Here is an 18,087-nt window from a genome sequence, read left to right on the forward strand (position 1 = left end):
TACTAAAACACATGAATGAGTAACTACAGAAGGCGAATAATAGGTCAGGTTACCATGGCAAAGCCAACATCAGCCTTCTTCAAAGCTGGTCCGTCATTAGTTCCGTCTCCCGTTACTGCGACAACCTGCCTCTGTTCTGTAATGCTGCTGTCGATGATGCCTGCACACAAACAGGAAATGAAAATAAGCCCCTAAGTATGTGTGTGGATGACTGTGCGTGTGTGTGTGGGTGTGTGTGTGTGTTTGGGTTAATAAACTTGAGACTTACCTTTGACCAGTGTGTGTTTGTCGGTTGGGGAGGATCGAGCCAACACGCGGAGTTTGGGCCAGATTTTGTCAATACGTTCCTGTTCAATCTGTCAGGCAGAGAGAAAAAGGAGGAGAAGAGCGTGTGGTGACGAACAAACAATAGTGAACCTATTAACTATTCTCTCCTTTCACTAGATGTCACTGTGGATCCAGAGTGAGTTACGCAGATTTAACTGTACACAGGTGTGACGGAGGACACTCTGTGAAACAGTGCTCTTGCACAGTGCTCTCCTTCCATCGATATGACCACACTGTACTCAATAGAGATGCACAGAATGATGATTCATTACATACAGCTACATGCAGCGTTGGAATTTAAAAAGTGCACCATGAAAAGTGCAGAGGCTAAATCAGCAGCTGTCTGCGTTATTAAGCCTCTTGCTCAGTTTGAATGATTTAATCAAACAGCTTAGATGAAGCAAAGGACTCCAGTGGTGATCCGGGATGGGAAGCTCCAAGTGTCAGAGAATATGTGCATTTATTTTAACTCGGACAAGAGTTATTGAGCTATTTCAGAGGGAAGTATTGAAGTTCTTGATTGAACTACATTTATTTGACAGCTGTAGTTACTTGTTCCCTTTCACATAACAAATAAATTAAGATGTGATGAGTATGCATCAGTCACAGGGGGCATGGTTTATCTTGTATTTGAGTGTGAAGTACTTTTATTCCTCTCTGTACAGTCACCTTAACTCTCCTTAAGTACAACTGGACTACAGGCAGGACTTTTATTTGTAATGTAATTTATTTGTATTATAAGTCTGAATCCTGCTGCCAGTGCTGCAGTGCAATATTCATGCTGCACAGCACAAACTGTTCCTGATGTGTCAGGAGAGGCGGTGTGTTACTGTTTGGTACAAACTATGAATTATGAATTGAGCTAAAATGTTATTTTACCCATTAGATGATCCATGTTTCAGTCATTTCATAGACAAAAATGAAGAATACAAAGACTAGCTGCCTGGATTTCACTGATGGTTTGCAGGTTTTCTTTAATTAGCACTGTACTTCTTACTAAAATCTCCTTTATTTCTGATGAAATCTGCTCGAATCATTATTAAAACCTTTAAGACCAGAACCCTTTTTATGTTTTTGTCATGTCCAATGTTTATTTTTTGGTGTCTTCCAAGTTCACGTGTGTTTACCACTTGAATGCGTGTGACAAAATAAATAACTAACAAAGCAGTGCAATCAATATTTGTGCATCAAAACAACACGACTCAAGAGTTGAGTCAGAATGTCCAGCACACATCAGTTTACTGTGACTATCTGATAATAAACATTGTGAGGTCAAATAAAAGCAGTGATGTCACCACGGCATTAGAAAACTTTTTTTTAAAGACCCCAACTCACCTCTCCTTTCTCGTTTCTGATTCGTCGGTTGAAGTCTTTGCCCTCTAGACAGATAAAGTCATCCCCAGGGTGGATGATGCCGCATTTAGCAGCAATGGCCCTGGCTGTGTTAATGTTATCACCAGTCACCATCCGCACCGTGATGCCTGCACGCTGACACTTGCGGATGGCCTCAGGCACCTTGGAGGGACGGGGAGATTTGTTCACACAATTACTTTTAAAATACAGGGTACAAAACACACAGAGAGGATCATACAAACTCATCGTACCAGCTCAAACCAGAACTAAAGACCCCCACACTCCACAGTGCCCTACCTCAGGTCGTACAGGGTCCTCTATCCCGACCACAGTGATGCAGGTCAAGTCCGTCACTATTTCTGCCTCGTTCTCCCAGTCTGGCTCCGGATTGCAGGACAGGTCACGGTATGCAATGCAGATAGTCCTCAACCCCTCACAAGCCATCGGTTCAATCACCTATTTATCAATTACAGAATCTAGTCAGAAAACCAGTCGGCGAAATCTAACAGGTCAGCTTAACTCACTCTATACAAAAAATGCCATTTAGATTCCAATATCTGACGCATAAAAACTGGATTTAATTGTCCGTATACAGTTTGAAGATGATTCCTAATGACCTTTTGAGTACCTCTGTGGGAATACTCTCTGACACAGCTGTAGGGGAAATACCCCCAGCCTACTGCAGACAGCAGAGGGAAGACAATGTGATGTAAAGAAGAGGTGACATAAAGCTGCCACAATGCAAACTGAACAACTGAGCTGGAATAAAGTTGTTCAAGGAGCAGAGTTATTTTTCTCACGGCACAAGCTGTGTTCATCATGAGCCAAATTTAGGTCAGTCAGCATGTCACTCAATTAAACACTGCTCTCCCAGAGCAGACTGCACAGGCTAATGTTCTGTATGTGAAACAAATAGTTTCCAACTAAATATTTTAGTTACAACTAGATCTAGAAAAGCACTTTTATCTATAACAGAATAGGAATATTTATAAATCCGCTAATGCCGACGCCAGAGTTGTTGCTCACATTATGCTCAGTAATGCTCATGGTGTTTAGTGTGATTGCAACTCTGGTTGTTTATCTATAATGTGTTAAAGATATTTTCGCCGGAGGATATTTAAAGTACAGTATAAGCAGACTTAGTCAGCAAAGTCTCAGAGAGTTTTAGCAGCTTTCTGAAAAAGAAAACCTGACTTAATAATGACACAAAAGACAGCTAACTTGTACAACAGATCTTTGTGACAGTATCCTAGATAAATGCTGTGGTTATCATGACAGTTTCAGGATGTAATAACTTCAATTAGAGCACCCTGTTCCACACTATCTGCTGTGTTTTCAAATGACCTGACATCTTTTTCAAGTTTGCCTTGTATTAATCTATGAGGCACATCATGGGTTGTCTGACACATGATTGTAATCTTCAGTGAACAGCTATTACAGAGCACGTCAGGCAGTAACTAGGATTTGGGAACAAGTGTACCCAAGAAGGTCAAACAGCAGAAACACCGAAAATGAAGCAACACCTAGTTATACAGCCATTACAGCAATGCTATCAAATTACATTTTTTAAAAGAAATGTTCGAAGATCGACACCAATTATATTTCCGTGAATACTGTATGCTGATGGTGCCAGCAGGAAGTCAGCTTAGTGTTGCATAAAGATTGCAAGCAGGGGGAATCAGCTAGCCTGGCACAAAAGTATACCTACCAAACTGGCATTTTTATAATAAGAGTGTATGAAATGACAATGTGAAAAGAAGTTGACAACGTGAAAGCGTAGCTTCAAGCAACGAGTCTGAAACGACTTATCAGCTGAATCTGTAGCTCTGCTCTGCTTCAGCTTCAATGTGAGTTTCAGCTCATTGTTCAGCTGTCATCGCTCTCATAGTGTTGTTTTCAGCAGCAGCAGGCAGGTGTTTTCAGATAAAAGCTCTAAAAACCCACTGTACACGACCTACTCAGCACCAAACACAGCATGTGGGGAACAGAGTAGAGAATCCAGCAGCTAAAGTTCCACATATTTCCGAGTGCAAATGGTAGAGACCAAAAGCAAAGCTAAAAGAGAGTGAATACAGACTCCTAATGAATGAAAACACTGAACCATAAAATGTGCATCATATTGACCCAAAAGGCTTCTTACAGCTGCTCACAGATGGCCAGTAATATTAATTACACCATGTTTAAAGCTCACTAATTAACATATTATATAAAACTGTACTTAATGCAAAATAAAACATTTTATACATCTTGGATATTAAACAAGAAACATTCCATGTCAACAAGAAAGCATATGAACAATTCCACCAGCACAATCCAGCAAAATTAATACTAAAAGTCATCACATCTAACCTGTTTGACCATCTCATCTCTGTCACGTGGGCGGAACGTGCGGGGTTCTCCATTGGCATCTAGTATAAAGGAACACCTGGAGAGAAAAGAGACCATAGAATATAGTGAAACAGAAAATAAACGTTTGCCTTTATTTATTTACGTGCTTTAATATCATCAGGAACACTTGTGTCTCTGTCCCTCTCCCTCACTTTCCCCTGTCACTCACTTTTTCAGCATGATCTCGGACGCTCCTTTGCTGTAGAGGCGGAAGGAACCGTCAGGCAGCTTGATCACCGTACTCATGGACTTACGCACCGAGTTGAAAGTGTAAACCTGAGCAAAAGCGGAAAAGCAAAATCAGAGGTAGACAGACATAACTTGGAAGGTAATTTTTAATTTGCAGATTGAATAGCTTTAAAGAAATAATATGACTTTAGAAAATCCAGTGTAGCTTTAGCACACAGACCATTTTGGCACTCTTATTATTTATGTTTTCACATGTTGGCTCCACTACATGTGGAGTGACTGTGTTCATGGTATCACACAGGCACAGAAAGCATTTATTTAAGAGACACCATGTAAATGTATTGTTTCTCTTTGAGGGGCTTCTTTCTGGGGAGAATGCACTTTTAGCCATGGCAGCAGCAGAGCTCTACAGAGGGATGATGATCTGTCACCACTTTGGTTTTTTGATTCAGGCTAAAATATTTCATCAACTTCAAGGCTATGTTCAATCCCCTGACTTTTCCTGAAGCGCTACCAGCAGGTCAAGGTTTTCACTTCATTTTACATCTCATCTTAAGCTAGATGGGTGGATTTATATCTGTACTTGGGCCAATAGCCTTCAGCATAGCTGTATACTACAAGTTTTATTAAGTGCATATTATGTGTTCTTCTCTATTTTTGCCCAGGATTTTTGCTCTGGGAGGGCACACAGAGCATTTAGGGGAATGAAACCCTGTGAATACTTAGTTCCTCTACAATTGCAGGACATTTATGCTGGTGCCATCTGTGGTAAAAACTGCTGAATGATATCCCAGCAAGTGTGGTCCTTGTCTAGTGTACAATACAAATGCAGAGTTAGACCCACTAAATCATCAAAAGTGCAACAGACTGCAATTGTGTATTCTGACCTACTTCAGGGTACCGTGAGCTTGCCAAGCCACTGTTCGGGCTTTAAATTGAGATATCATGTGCATCAATGTGCACACAGTAAAGCCAATTGAGGTTTGCAGTACACTTGTGTCATTGCATTGCTTTTTCCAATGATACTGTTAGTTTGCCTTGCACATGCAGATATAAACCCTCCATGCATGTATATAAATAAAGAGTCATATAGAGAATATATAGCCTTAAATAAGAGATAGAGCCCTTTGTTACGGCTGCAGGGGACCTTTTAATCGTAGTTCCTATAAATAAACTGAAACTTGTGAGGTGGGTGTGGTGCATGATCTCCTACCTTGTACAGTCTCTCCTCAGGGATCTGCTCTCTGACAGGGGCATAATCTTGTTGCAAGTCTAATACGAATCCTAGCAGGCCACACTCAGTCTTGTTGCCCACCTGCTTAGCTAGGCCGCCCTCCACATCAGGTGGCTGAGTATTATTTGAAGCAAGTTGAGGTAACGAGAGGATGAGGGAGGAAAGCAAAAGTTATCTTTTTTAAAATGGTTCTCAAAATCCTCTAGACCCTAAAAATGGCTTTTCTGTGTGTTTGTGACTCACTAGGATCTTGGAGGTATAGGCGCTGTTGATTGCGATTGCATGGACCAACAGGTCCAGTGCCCGGGGGTTGATCTGCCCAGGGTCGGGGATCACGCGGTGGTGCACATCACCTGGACAACAACAATCTAACATTAACAATGGGAATTTTTCAACTAAAAAAAAGATATCTCAGCATCTTCTACCTTTTTATGGAAGTTCAACTCTAAATAGTTAGAAATGGTCTTTTAAAATCACTAAAGAATATGGAAATGATACACAGAGGAAAACAGCAGATGGCTGACTTGATACTGTGTGGAAGGGGATCTTCGCAGCAACAACTGTTTATACTGACAAAACAAAGAAATAAAATTGTGCATCATCTGCACAACAGCGTTAATTAGCACTGTAGCGTAAGTGTGTGGTGACATGTATGGAAAACACAACCAGAATGCTGTCCACACATAAAGCAATTTTCCAAGCTGACAACTGTTTTCCAGTCATATGACTGAATCTAAAAAAGTGCACATTAGAAAAATCAAACTAGTTGAACTAAAACTTCTTTACAGCAGTCGTCTATAGTGTTTTATGCCAGTCTTACCATTCCTGATTTTACATTTACTCATTTGGCAGACACTTTTATCCAAACTTAACTTACAAGTGAGATACAAGGTACAATTCAAAGACAGGGTAAGAAGGTCTTGCCTAAGGACCCCTACTGGAGGCAGGCCACAGCCAGGACTCAAACCTTGGCCTCCCACATGAAGGGTAATGATCTTAGCACTACACTATGAGCTATTGTAATTCTTTTATTTTCCATCTCAAAATAAGAAAAGTTCAGCAAGATCATGGTTTCTCAGATTTTTGCTTAAGAGCTAAAGAAGGAATTCAAAAAAGAAAGGAAGATGATCAGATCATTTTTTTGGACTTAACCTTGCAATGTCAAATCATTCTTTTAATAATTTTTTTTCTTTTTTTTTGTTAAACTTAATGTTGTCATTATGATGGATCACAGGTAGCACTAATGTTGTATTTAAAAAAATATTCTTTATGAATTTATTGCTTTTTAATGAAGTTTTGCTTTTCGCGCACCTATGTAAGTCTGAACCACGGTCATCCGGTTGGTAGTGAGGGTGCCGGTCTTGTCAGAGCAGATAGCCGTGGCATTGCCCATGGTCTCGCAGGCATCCAGGTGGCGTACAAGGTTGTTATCCTTCATCATTTTCTACATATGAAATAGGAATGGAGAGCAGAGGAATTGGAGAGGCAGGGATGGTGTGGGAGGGAATGATGATGATAGAGGGAGGGTGAAAGGACAGAGGCAGAAAGAAAAGGATTGATAGAAGGAAGATTAGAGAGGGAAGAAGTTCAGTACCTGTTTTCATCATATGAAAACACATTTTAACCAGATATTCAAAAGAAAGATTGCAGAGAATACAACATATGCAAAGACTGATTAACCTGGTGGTGATAAAGGATAATTAATGTAGGCTAACTTTGTGCAGCAGGCCTATCCTACTGTAAATATATGAGAGAAATTGTTTTGTAAATTAGATTATACAAGCATCTTCACAACCGGAACTACAGTATTTTGTCCTAGTTGATAAGTTCACATCTGAGTGGATGAAAATTATGTGTGGGGTTCCCCAAGGCTCAGTACTTGGACCTCTTCTTCAATCAAGCTAGAATATGTTCTTTCAGGTCTCAACAGCCTATTTCTAGAGATTCTTGCAGAGACACTGTGAAATGTCAGAGAATCATCTAGTGACATATAAAACACACACACAGCAGGAGAGGTACTGTACACAGAAAACACAAAACTCACAAAAAATCTAAACAAGCTGCATTTATCTCAATTTAGGGAGAATATATTGCTTAATAAAGGATTCTACTTTCCACAATAATATTAGTCCAACACAAATGTAAATATATACAATGAAAACTATCTATATTGCAGCTGGACAGTCAGAGGTGAGGGGTGTGTTACAATAATGACACCCTTGATTGGATCTACAGGTGAATGCATCCAGGTGAAGCTAGCTAACTGGACTTCTGTCTTGTTAGATTATACAAGCAAACTAATATTCATGTTTAATATTATCAAACAAGTTTTGTTTGTGCACAGCATGACACTAGTAAAAGAACCAAAAACAGTAACCACTCAATAGACTGGATGGGTGGATCTACCTTGACAGAGTAAGCCAGAGAAATGGTGACAGCAAGCGGTAAGCCCTCTGGGACAGCCACCACCAACACAGTGACTCCAATGATGAAAAACTTGACAAAATACTGGATGTAGACCGGAGTACACTCTGTCAACCAAACACGACCTGCAACCAAACCACACTACATGTTAGGGCCAAACGAACACTTTGCAAAGTGAGTCATACTCGGCAGAGTGGTAAACATTTGACACCAGGGAAAAGACTGGCATGAGTGTGCCAGGAAGTGAGGATTGTTTGTGTTTGTTGAGAGATTATATACACACAGACCTTCAACGACAAACGTGTTGATGACAAAGAACAGCACCAGAATGATGACAGTGATGGCTGACATCACCAAACCTGTGGGGAGATTCAAAGAAGGGACAGTTTATCAGTGTCACTCTGTCAGCCTGCTCTGACTTTTGCATATTGGAAATCTCTGTTTTCCTTTCAGGTCTGAAATAATGCGTGCCCAGTCAATGAATGATCAACAATGATTCACTGTTCATTTTACTCCCTTACTGTGAGATCACTTATCACTTTTGCAGTATCAATGTCTACGTGTCTGTTATTGAGAGATAATAACACATAACTCTAACTAACTCGTTGCACCTTATCTGCAAAGTTTCACACAACACCTACAATTCAGAAAGAACATTCTGAATTTCACTTTATATTTACTGCAACAGAAGCTGTGAGAGAGTGACAGCTACTGAATCTACTCTATAGGTGTTTCTCCATGCTGAGTACGCCAAGTTCAGACTCGTGTACTTAGGAGTTCAGACTTGGCAAGTTCGCTTGGGAGTCCTGTCACAATTTGCAACTGGAACAGCAGAGTTCTTTCTGACACCAGGAGTGCAGCTTGGCACCGGTGATTACACAACTGTATCCCATTGTACTGTGCCAAACTAATCTCAATTACACAAACAATCTTTGTCAGGAAAAATAACCAAACTGATAGTGGGTGCAGTAAAAGATACAGCTGGTTTTGATGTGTTATGAATATGTCCACAGAGTATACTTAACTTTACCTAAAGATAGTCATCAATGAATACTGAACTCTACATTTCAACACATTTTATCATCCATGAGTGGTGCAAAGGCACAACTGCTCTACCTGGATGGCAGTAGGCAGTGACCAGCTACTCAGCTAAGTCTTATGTTGGAATAAAGTTGAAAATCTGCCTGAATAAATAACACTGAGGACAAAGCGGTAACAGCTTTGAGCCATGCTCAGACTCTCTGCTATCACTGCAGGTTGGTGCTCAGTGCATTCTGGCATACATGACATCTGCAGGATTTGAATTGGAACAGTACTGGGGCTGTGACGGATGTCTTCAAGAACACAAGTCCAGACCCAGATTGAGAAACCTCCTAGACAAGTGTGAAATCTACTTTGAGTTTCTTTACCTGCTTTGCCAATTTGAACAGCCAGTTTGGTGAGCTTGCCCTGCAACACGCTCTTCTCTTTCTTTGGAACATTGGTCTTCTTCTTCTCTCTGTCCTCTACCTCCCCTCCCTCCGCACTCTTCAGGGGTTGCATCTCCATGGCAACACCCCCATCCTGCTTCTTGGCTGAAAAACACGCACACACACACAAAACCTTTACACTCCCTTCAGCACTACAACAGGAGATGAAGTAAGTGCATCCTACATCCACACTAAGCTTTTACATGCACACACACACAGAGACACGTCTGAGCTTTTACCTTTGTTCTGATTGTTTTCCACGGCTCCATCAGGTTGTTTTCCTAAGAGAAAGGCAGGGTGAGTTAGACACAGGTACACATGAAGATAATGGAAAAGAAAGACAAACAGTTATGCAAAGGTAGTCTTCACATGTGTGCATATATCTGTGATTTTAAGACAGCCAGAAACAGAAAACAACAAAGACACGATACTGAAGGAAAGAGTAATAAAGGTAGACACATCTTCATACACTGGGGTCAAGAGACTGAAAGACAATTTGTAATAAAAGCCCATCATAGGTCAGTATCACTTTACTGCACTGTTTATGGGGGTCCATTCACTAGCTGAGGAAGGGAGCAGGGCAGACAACTTTATGCTCACATACCATTGGTGACTGTGCTGTAACTGGCATCTGTAGAGATGAGCAACTGAGTACTGTCCTCTGCTTGGGGAATGTGTGAGGAAGGAAGGTTTTGGGGGTGCATGAGAAGATTTGGCAAAAAGGGAAAACAAAAGAGAGCAAAAAGAAGAGAATAACAAATGCAAGAAGTGAATGATACGTGTACAAGTAGAAAGCATGTTGAGGACTATACAGAATGAAAAAATGAAATGAATATAACTTCAATGTCAACATGAGGAGTTCGTTTGCAAAAAGAAATTTTCCCCATTTTTACACATTTTCAGAAATCGTGCTTTTTACTGTGAGTCAACAAAATACTGATAAGTTACAAAATCAAACGTTATTAAATAATAGTGATTGTTTTTGGTTTTGCTTTTTGGCAAATGTACATGAATCCAACAGCCATTTTTCGCTGACACAGACATTTAAATTCAAATTATGCCCATATAATGGCTGTGAATTTGTTCAAATTAAAAGCAAGTAAAGTGCTGGAAACTGCAACAAAACAACCTATTAATATGCATATTACACATTTACAAGGTCATATTACACACAGTCAGACTGCAAAATCCCAGAGCATGACTGTGCCAGTGTTATTTAACCTGCAGAGGTTTATAAGAGACATTGTTTGTCTTATTTAAAAGGCTACAGACACGCTCGCTCCACAACTGACTCATCCTGAGCCATGACTACGCATGGCGCCATTTCTTGTCCACAGTCAGAGTATTTGAAAACTGTGCTAACCTGGAAATATGTAATCATTTTACAGACCTTTTCATTTTGATGTATCATGTTCATCCATTATCTTTACCGCTTATCCTATTAAAGGTCATGAGATGGAGCACACACTGGACAGATCGCCAGCCTAACGCAGGGCTGACAACCAATCACAGCCAGGGGCCATTCACTGTCACCAGTTAACCTATCTGTCCCCAAAGGAAACTCACACAGACACGTGTAAACCACACAGAAAGGATCCAGCCAAGCTAAAGCAGAAATTTAAAATACGTGGGTTTCAGTACTCGGCTCAGTTTCAGTTTTCTGGCTGTGTCTTTTTGTCTTGGACATGTTCCTAAGGATGTCATGACATGTGATACAAATCTCCTAAAGATTTATACAGCTGCAAGTACAAAATCACAGAATGCTACAGAGGAACTCTTCCACTATCTCGTTTTTCCCCAATATAATTGACTTTTATACTGGTTCAAGAGAAAAACTGCTTCAGAAACTGGTGATACAAACACACAGGCTCTCAGCCTCTTTTGTCTGTTGTGTTTGAGCTGTATAAATGAGCTGTACGGGGACTGACCTCTGCTTGTTTCACCCCTGACTCACTCACTTGTTATTTGTTCTTTGCATATAATAACTAATAACTAAAAGCTAAAAAACCCACTGGTCATGGGTTCAAACCCATGACCTTCTCTCTGTGAGGCTCCACTGTTCATTGCCTGTTTCATGTGTTGTTATATTGAAAATAGCCACAGTATTTAGTATTTCACAGTTTTCAGTGTTTCATCGTATCAGCCTTTCAGTTTACTGCAAATTAAGCAGCTAATTTTAAGCTGATCACTGATACTGATCAGTTTCAGACGCATCTCACTGCCAACTTATCTTAAGTGAAGTGAACTGATTTTGGTTTTCTTAAAGAACGGTAGTGATGTTTTACATTATCTGCCATAAAGCACAAAATTATAATCCATTTTTAATAATACTGAGTTTTAGCATTCTTTTACGAATTTTCACCAAAATCGGCTCCTTTTTTTATTTATAAATTTTTTATTTTTTTTTGCAAATGAACTCTTCAAATGGAAAAAAAGTAAACAGCCCCATAGCAAACCCACACTGCATGAGGAAAACTAACAAGTTATGGCATTTGTGGAAGTCTTATAAATAATGTATTAGCTCCAGTAAATGACTGTCTGAATGATCCAGCCCACAGAGGCTGCTGCACTGAGTGCAATACATCCTAGTACACAAGCAACACTTTGGAAACAGAACGAGGACAACAAGCCATAAGAGCTTCTTTTTACTAAATAATTATGATAAGAACATTTGCCCATTTCTGCATTCCACTATTCCACTCTGCACAAATGTTTTCTCCTTTTTTAATATGCCAACAATACTACACACATTCCCATACAGACGTGAGAACCGCAGTGGTAGAGGCACAGATGAGTGCACTGGTAATGATATTAACCTTAAGTGCTTCTGAAAGTATGTGTAGTCTATGTTGTTGTCTGCAGCTCTGCTCTGACTGCAGGGCTCTTCCGAAACAAATTTGAGCATAGGCTAATGCTTTGACCAACCAACACTCTTCCCTGAATCTCTCCAGCCCTCCTCTGCTCTTTCAATAATTGATTCAATCTATAGCCTCTCCTTCTCAAATTAAGGGAGGGAATGGGGAAACAGGGGAGAGCAACGACGGAGAAAGGAAAGTGAAAGAGGGGCGGCACAGGACGGGGGTAAACAAGAGACCAAGTGAGAGAAATAGAGAAAGATGAATAGGCAGAGAGAGGGGGCATGAAAACATGAGGCAGCCAGAGAGAGAAAGAGGGAAACAGGGAGTGGAGAGGGGGGTGGAGAGGATGTGGGCTAAATTATCAATGAGGTTAAACTCATGTGTTTCCTGTTGAAGCTCTTAACTGAAATCAGTTTGGCACCCAAATTACTTTACACACACGTGCACACTGCAGTGTGTGACCATGGACACATAATGTGGCAATGGGCCCCTGGGCACAAACATGTAACCCCCCCCCCCCCACACACACACACACACACACACACACACACCCCCACGTGTCCAACGTGAAATCATTTCTTTCTATTTGTTTTGTCTTTGTGGTGGTTTGCATCTCTCTGAGGGTGCTTTGAGTCTCTTTGTGGTGACCGTGACACTGTAGTTATCTTGTGTTTCCTTGTCCTTGTTGTCATTTCCATGTCTTCGTGGTTGTTGTGTGTACCGCTGTCGTAGTCATGTATCGGTTTGTGGTCATTTTGCATTTTGCTTTGAGGATTTGAGACTCCTTTGTAGTATATTTTCTTATCTTTTATTGTCCCTTTTTGTGTTTATGTTGTTGGTTTGTGTATTTGTGGCTCATCACATCTCTTTCTATTCATCTGAATAACTTTCCAACTCGAAATATTATCAGTCAAACAGAATGATTCTCCTTTGCTGGATTTTCTTAGCATCTGTTTCCTCCCTTTACTGGTTTGCATATTTCAAGAACAAAACCATTTGTGCTTCTGATGTATCACTAAATATTTAGTCCCTTCATCTTGCTTTATGAGCAAATGCAGCTACAATCAGCTGCAGTGTATCCTGTTCTAACAACACGTTTTGTATGTAACGCACTCTCCTTACAGTCCTAAGCACCATTTCTCCAGTGCACATTTATGATCTCTCCACTGGTTACTCTCTTTCACTTACCTTTCTTCTCCTTGCCATCTTCCTCCACGTCTCCAGCACCCAGGAGGGTGAAGATGATGCCTGTCTGTGAGTTGACTCCTACAGCTGTCACCAACATCCTGCCTGAGCCCTCCATCACATGGGTACCTTAACGCCAAACGGATTGATGATGATTTTAAGATTTAAAACAGATACCTGAAACATTATTATTCACTCCAACTATATTTCATTTTCATGCATTTTCTGTCTCCATAAATAAAGATATAAGCATATAATGGAGGTGACCTGTGCTCTACTGTATATACTGTACAGTGTTGTCCAGATTGTGCCATTATACAGAAGGTATGTATATTCTCCAAGTAGAACCAGCTGGATGATAGGGAGCTGAGTTTAAAAGTGTGAAACCAACCTGAGAGCAGCATCGGGTCCTTATCCACGGACTTGCGTACATGGTCAGATTCTCCTGTAAGAGAACTCTCATCTATCTTCAGATCGTTGCCTTGAACCAAGACACCGTCGGCTGGCAGCAGGTCCCCTGAACACAGATGCACACAGAACAGTGTCTGATTCACCTTGTAGTTTTAGGTTAGGCACATGTCAGTGCATGAGCTCCTAACAAGGAGATTTGTGCATCTTGTGGGCATGTTAGGTAACACTAAAGCACTAAACACAAGAGAGCAGTGTGCGTGAAGCAGGAACATTCAAACATTTTGAGAAATAATTTTATTCATGTTTTATAAAGTCAGATGAGATTTATTTCAGTCAAACACATGTTAAATATGAAGCTACATATCTGTACATCCAGGATGTAATTACCTGTAATTAAGACTTCACCTGACTCTGTTAAAAAATATCTTTAAATTCTAATTCTAACTATAAATTGTGTAAATTGTAAACTCATTGTAAAATCTGTTTTGTGCATAATTAAAATAATATATACTACAAATTGTAAATGGTAAACATGTAGAGGTACATGATTAAGAATATTTTATAATAATGGAATCATTGATGCTCAAACTAGCTGTAAGTTCCTCCTCTAATAAGCATCTGTTATGGTCTCCTTACCGTATTTAACCTGAGCCATGTCCCCTACCACCATGTCAGCCACAGGGATCTGGATGACATTTCCTTTCCGCACGACAGTGAACTTCTGTTCTTGCTCGATCCGACTTTGCAGACCCCGGAACTGCTTCTCTTTGGACCAGTCGTTAAACGCTGTCACCAGGACGACACACACGACAGACAGCAGGATGGCTGCACCTTCAATCCAGCCGGTGTCAGCCTCGCCTTCGTCTTCTGCACCCCCTGATACATTCCCACATGCTGGAGCACGGGGGAGGCGAAGGGATAGTTGGTTAAATATTTTGTAAAACACAGAGCAAGAGGCGTGACGTTAGAGCTGAATCAAATAATATTTAACCTATCGCTATGTTTTACATACGTCCTGCAGATAAATGAGTTGCCCACCACCAAACTGACTGTTTTGAGCCCCACAGCACATTTAACTGTGACCTTAAACAAACAATAAGGTGGACTGCAGTGGTTTGACTGCAGCCTTTGTCGAGTGTGGTTCATCATCATATAATTTCCTGCCTGTCATGAACCTTTTTAAATTCATTCAAATTTAAAAAGGTTCATGACAAATAGTACATTAGTACAAATGCTTATTTTGCGCATACCAAATGTAATTTAAGAGCATTTACATGTGCTGCACTTATGAAGTGGACACTACGGGGTTTTAGACGCAGCCACAGTGTCCTAGATTTGCTCCTTCTGTCCGCTGAGCCCACTTCCTTTCTATTAGGACCTGTCACTGCGTTAGACAGACCCGGGAAGCTAATAGCAACAATTTGGCAATTCCTTTCACTTTTCATCTCCCCAGCTTTTGTCTGTCGTATTAGTGTCCTCTTGTTTTGTGCATTTTCATCTTTTAACCGCCGAACCAGCGAGAGATGATTGTACACAGCAAATCTTTCCGATTTACTCAAACAATAAACAGAAACAAGAATAATATGTGATTAATTTACATTTAAAGTACAGCTCCACCATGATGCGAATACTTTGATTAAACTTGATCTGACAATAGGTTTTATTTGAACACAGCCAGATACTGCAGCAGCGTTTAGGTGTGAATCCAGTGTAAGAATCCAGAGCTCAGCCCAGCATGCCCATGAGGTGCTTTGATAAAACGTGGTTCTTCTCTCTCTTGGTTCTCCTGCACAGAGGTGTCAAAGGGAGACTGCAGACATTTGATGTGTTCGTGCTTTGATATGCTTCCCGCTGCACTTTCCACACTTTCCTTACCTGTGAACCCATCTTTACAGTAACACTGTGTACATTTAAATAACACATGTTAGCACAGTTCAAATAGATGCAGTTGACATTTCTTCATCCACTCTCTGACTTTATAACTCTTATTTACTTGTACTTATGCTATGTTTTATCATTCCCTATTAACCCAATATGGCCAAATGCATCACTCATTATCACATAAACTGGTGTAAAAAATGTGAAAATCTAATTACTGTGTGTTTACCTGGGCGATATTGTAGCACTCATGTTCATATCTGAGCAGGGAAAGGTGAGGAGCAACACACAAAATGAATCCGACAGTGAACGGGCTGCCGATGTGGCTGATATCGGTGCTCCAGCTGCTTGCAGCCCTGCAGCTGTGCTCAGGTCAGTGCGCCTGACTTGATCTGCTCTGAAAAACGCCTCATGTGTTCATCATATGTTATTTTTCTGCACCTATGTGTGATTACTGTGTGTGAATTTGGTGTCATATCAGCGATTCTCAACAACCGGCTGGAGCTCACCTCCTCACAGTGCATCCAGTTCAGCAGCCTCTTTCATCTCCTCGGCCCCCACCCCACTTTCAGATTTTTTTTCTCACACAGTGAAAAACGAATTATAAAACAAATCAGCTATACAACTAGAATCAGGCCTAAATTTCTCACCAAGCCGTGAGGTTTTTGTATTTGTGCGTTCTCCCTCCTCGGCTCCCCTGAAGTGGTCTCTGGTTCTGACAGGTTTTTGTGACAGATGTAAACCCCTGTGGCCACAACACTGAGCAAAATTTGCATAGGCTTGTTCTAATACTCATGTCATCCTGCTCCCTTTTCTTTCACTCTCACTATGTTCACGAGGCGTCTTCCTCTTTCTGACACTGTATGCTGATGATGATTCAGCTTCTTCTCCAGCACTTTTTTTTTTCAAATCCAGATTCACACCTAAAACGCCCTCACAGAAAACAAAACAAACAAACAAAAACACCTCATCCTCATCTGCCCCTGTCCTCACCTTCACTTTCTTTTCCAGGAGGCTGGTAGAAAGAGAGGCCAAGAGAGATGATGGCAGCGGCCTCCAAGATGATGAGTGTGACGTCCTGTAAGGCCTCCCACACAAGCTCCAGGAAGGTCTTGGGTTTCTTCGGAGGGATAAAGTTTTGGCCGAATGTTTGGTGCCGGCGCTCCAGGTCTGCCGGGTCCCCACTGAGACCTGAGACACAGAGGGAAGAAGCAGGGTGAAAATAAAGGTTTGATGTGAAATCCACATGTAAGGAGCAATAAAACAGCAATACGAGTCACTTTTATTTTTGATATAAGAGTATAAAATTCTAAATAGCACGGTTTAGCTTTTATACACATTTAAAATTCCTCCTCAAATAATTAAAACCTACAGGAAAAAACTTTCTCTAACCAATAAAAAAAGTTTTAAACACATAAACAAATCTATTAAATATGGCAGCTAACTCCAAACTCTCTCTCGCCTCTCTTATCTTCAGTCTCACTGCAACATCTCCATCCTTACCCTCCTCTCCCCTTCAGCCTCACCCTAAGTGAAGCAGTTTCCATGGAGACCAGGATATCGGGTCCAGGGCTTCCTGTCTTTAACAGGTTCTGCCCAGCAACAGGTGATGTCATTTGTTCGGTGTAGCTGGTTTGGAGCAGAGCTTGCGTTTTCATATTTTTTGATTGGCTGTCAGGGAGAGGGAACAGTGATTTGGCTGCTGCGGTTGGCCAAGATTGGTGACTGTCACAAGCACCCATCATGGTGTGTCTGCGAATGTGTTGTGTGTGTTGTGGTGTAATTGTGTGTGGGTGTGTGGTGTGTTTGGGATACATCCGGATCCTAATGTGTTTGCTGCGGGATCAAATTAGCTCCCAGGTTGCCGAAGAATCAGTGCGCACATATGAAAAAACGCTCACACCGGGTTTCAAGCCAAGGCGAGCAGAGGAGAAAACGTCTCCTTCTCCTCGTGTATGTTTTTTAACAGTCTTGCTCTTTTTCAGGTTTTTTTGTTCCTCTGCTACCACTATCCGTCCCTGATGTGGTTTTTTGCCGTTGGGTGTTGTTTGTGTGCGTTTGGGTTTGGGGGTTGTTGGGTGGGTTTTTTGGGTGGTGTTGGGGTGTTTTGTTGTTTTGGTTGTTGGGTTTTTTTTGGTGTGGGTGGTTTTTTGTGTTTGCTTTTTTTTTGTGTTTATTGTTTTTGGGTTTGTGTTGGGGGGTTGGTTTGGCTGTTTTTGTTTGGGGTGTGTGTGTGGGTTTGTGTGTGTTTTGTGGTTTGGTTTTGTTTGTTTTTTGGTTTTTTTTTGTTGGTTGTTTTTGAGTGGTTTGTGGGTTTTGGTTTTGTTCTTATGGTTGGGGGGTTTTTTTGGGTTTTTTTTTGTTTTTTTGG

At 41.0% G+C, this 18,087-nt stretch overlaps 1 protein-coding gene across 1 annotated transcript in view; it reads right to left on the reverse strand.

Moving 5' to 3' along the window:
- The window catches only part of LOC113167151 (plasma membrane calcium-transporting ATPase 3-like), a 38,309-nt gene extending 20,977 nt beyond the window's left edge, over positions 1-17,332 (reverse strand). The window contains exons 1-18 of the mRNA XM_026367561.1: positions 17,243-17,332; positions 16,710-16,908; positions 14,475-14,732; positions 13,819-13,944; positions 13,431-13,556; positions 9,624-9,665; positions 9,325-9,489; positions 8,203-8,274; positions 7,898-8,040; positions 6,803-6,935; positions 5,735-5,844; positions 5,471-5,605; positions 4,238-4,344; positions 4,030-4,105; positions 1,978-2,136; positions 1,663-1,842; positions 269-356; positions 54-160 (exon numbers count right to left, since the gene is read on the reverse strand). Coding sequence (XP_026223346.1) covers positions 54-160; positions 269-356; positions 1,663-1,842; positions 1,978-2,136; positions 4,030-4,105; positions 4,238-4,344; positions 5,471-5,605; positions 5,735-5,844; positions 6,803-6,935; positions 7,898-8,040; positions 8,203-8,274; positions 9,325-9,489; positions 9,624-9,665; positions 13,431-13,556; positions 13,819-13,944; positions 14,475-14,732; positions 16,710-16,908; positions 17,243-17,332 — 2,316 coding nt within the window. The remainder of the gene's footprint in view (positions 1-53; positions 161-268; positions 357-1,662; positions 1,843-1,977; positions 2,137-4,029; positions 4,106-4,237; positions 4,345-5,470; positions 5,606-5,734; positions 5,845-6,802; positions 6,936-7,897; positions 8,041-8,202; positions 8,275-9,324; positions 9,490-9,623; positions 9,666-13,430; positions 13,557-13,818; positions 13,945-14,474; positions 14,733-16,709; positions 16,909-17,242) is intronic.
- Between the last annotated feature and the right edge of the window lie 755 nt (positions 17,333-18,087).

Source organism: Anabas testudineus, chromosome 7 (assembly GCF_900324465.2).
Source record: "Anabas testudineus chromosome 7, fAnaTes1.2, whole genome shotgun sequence".
Taxonomy (NCBI): Eukaryota; Metazoa; Chordata; class Actinopteri; order Anabantiformes; family Anabantidae; genus Anabas; species Anabas testudineus.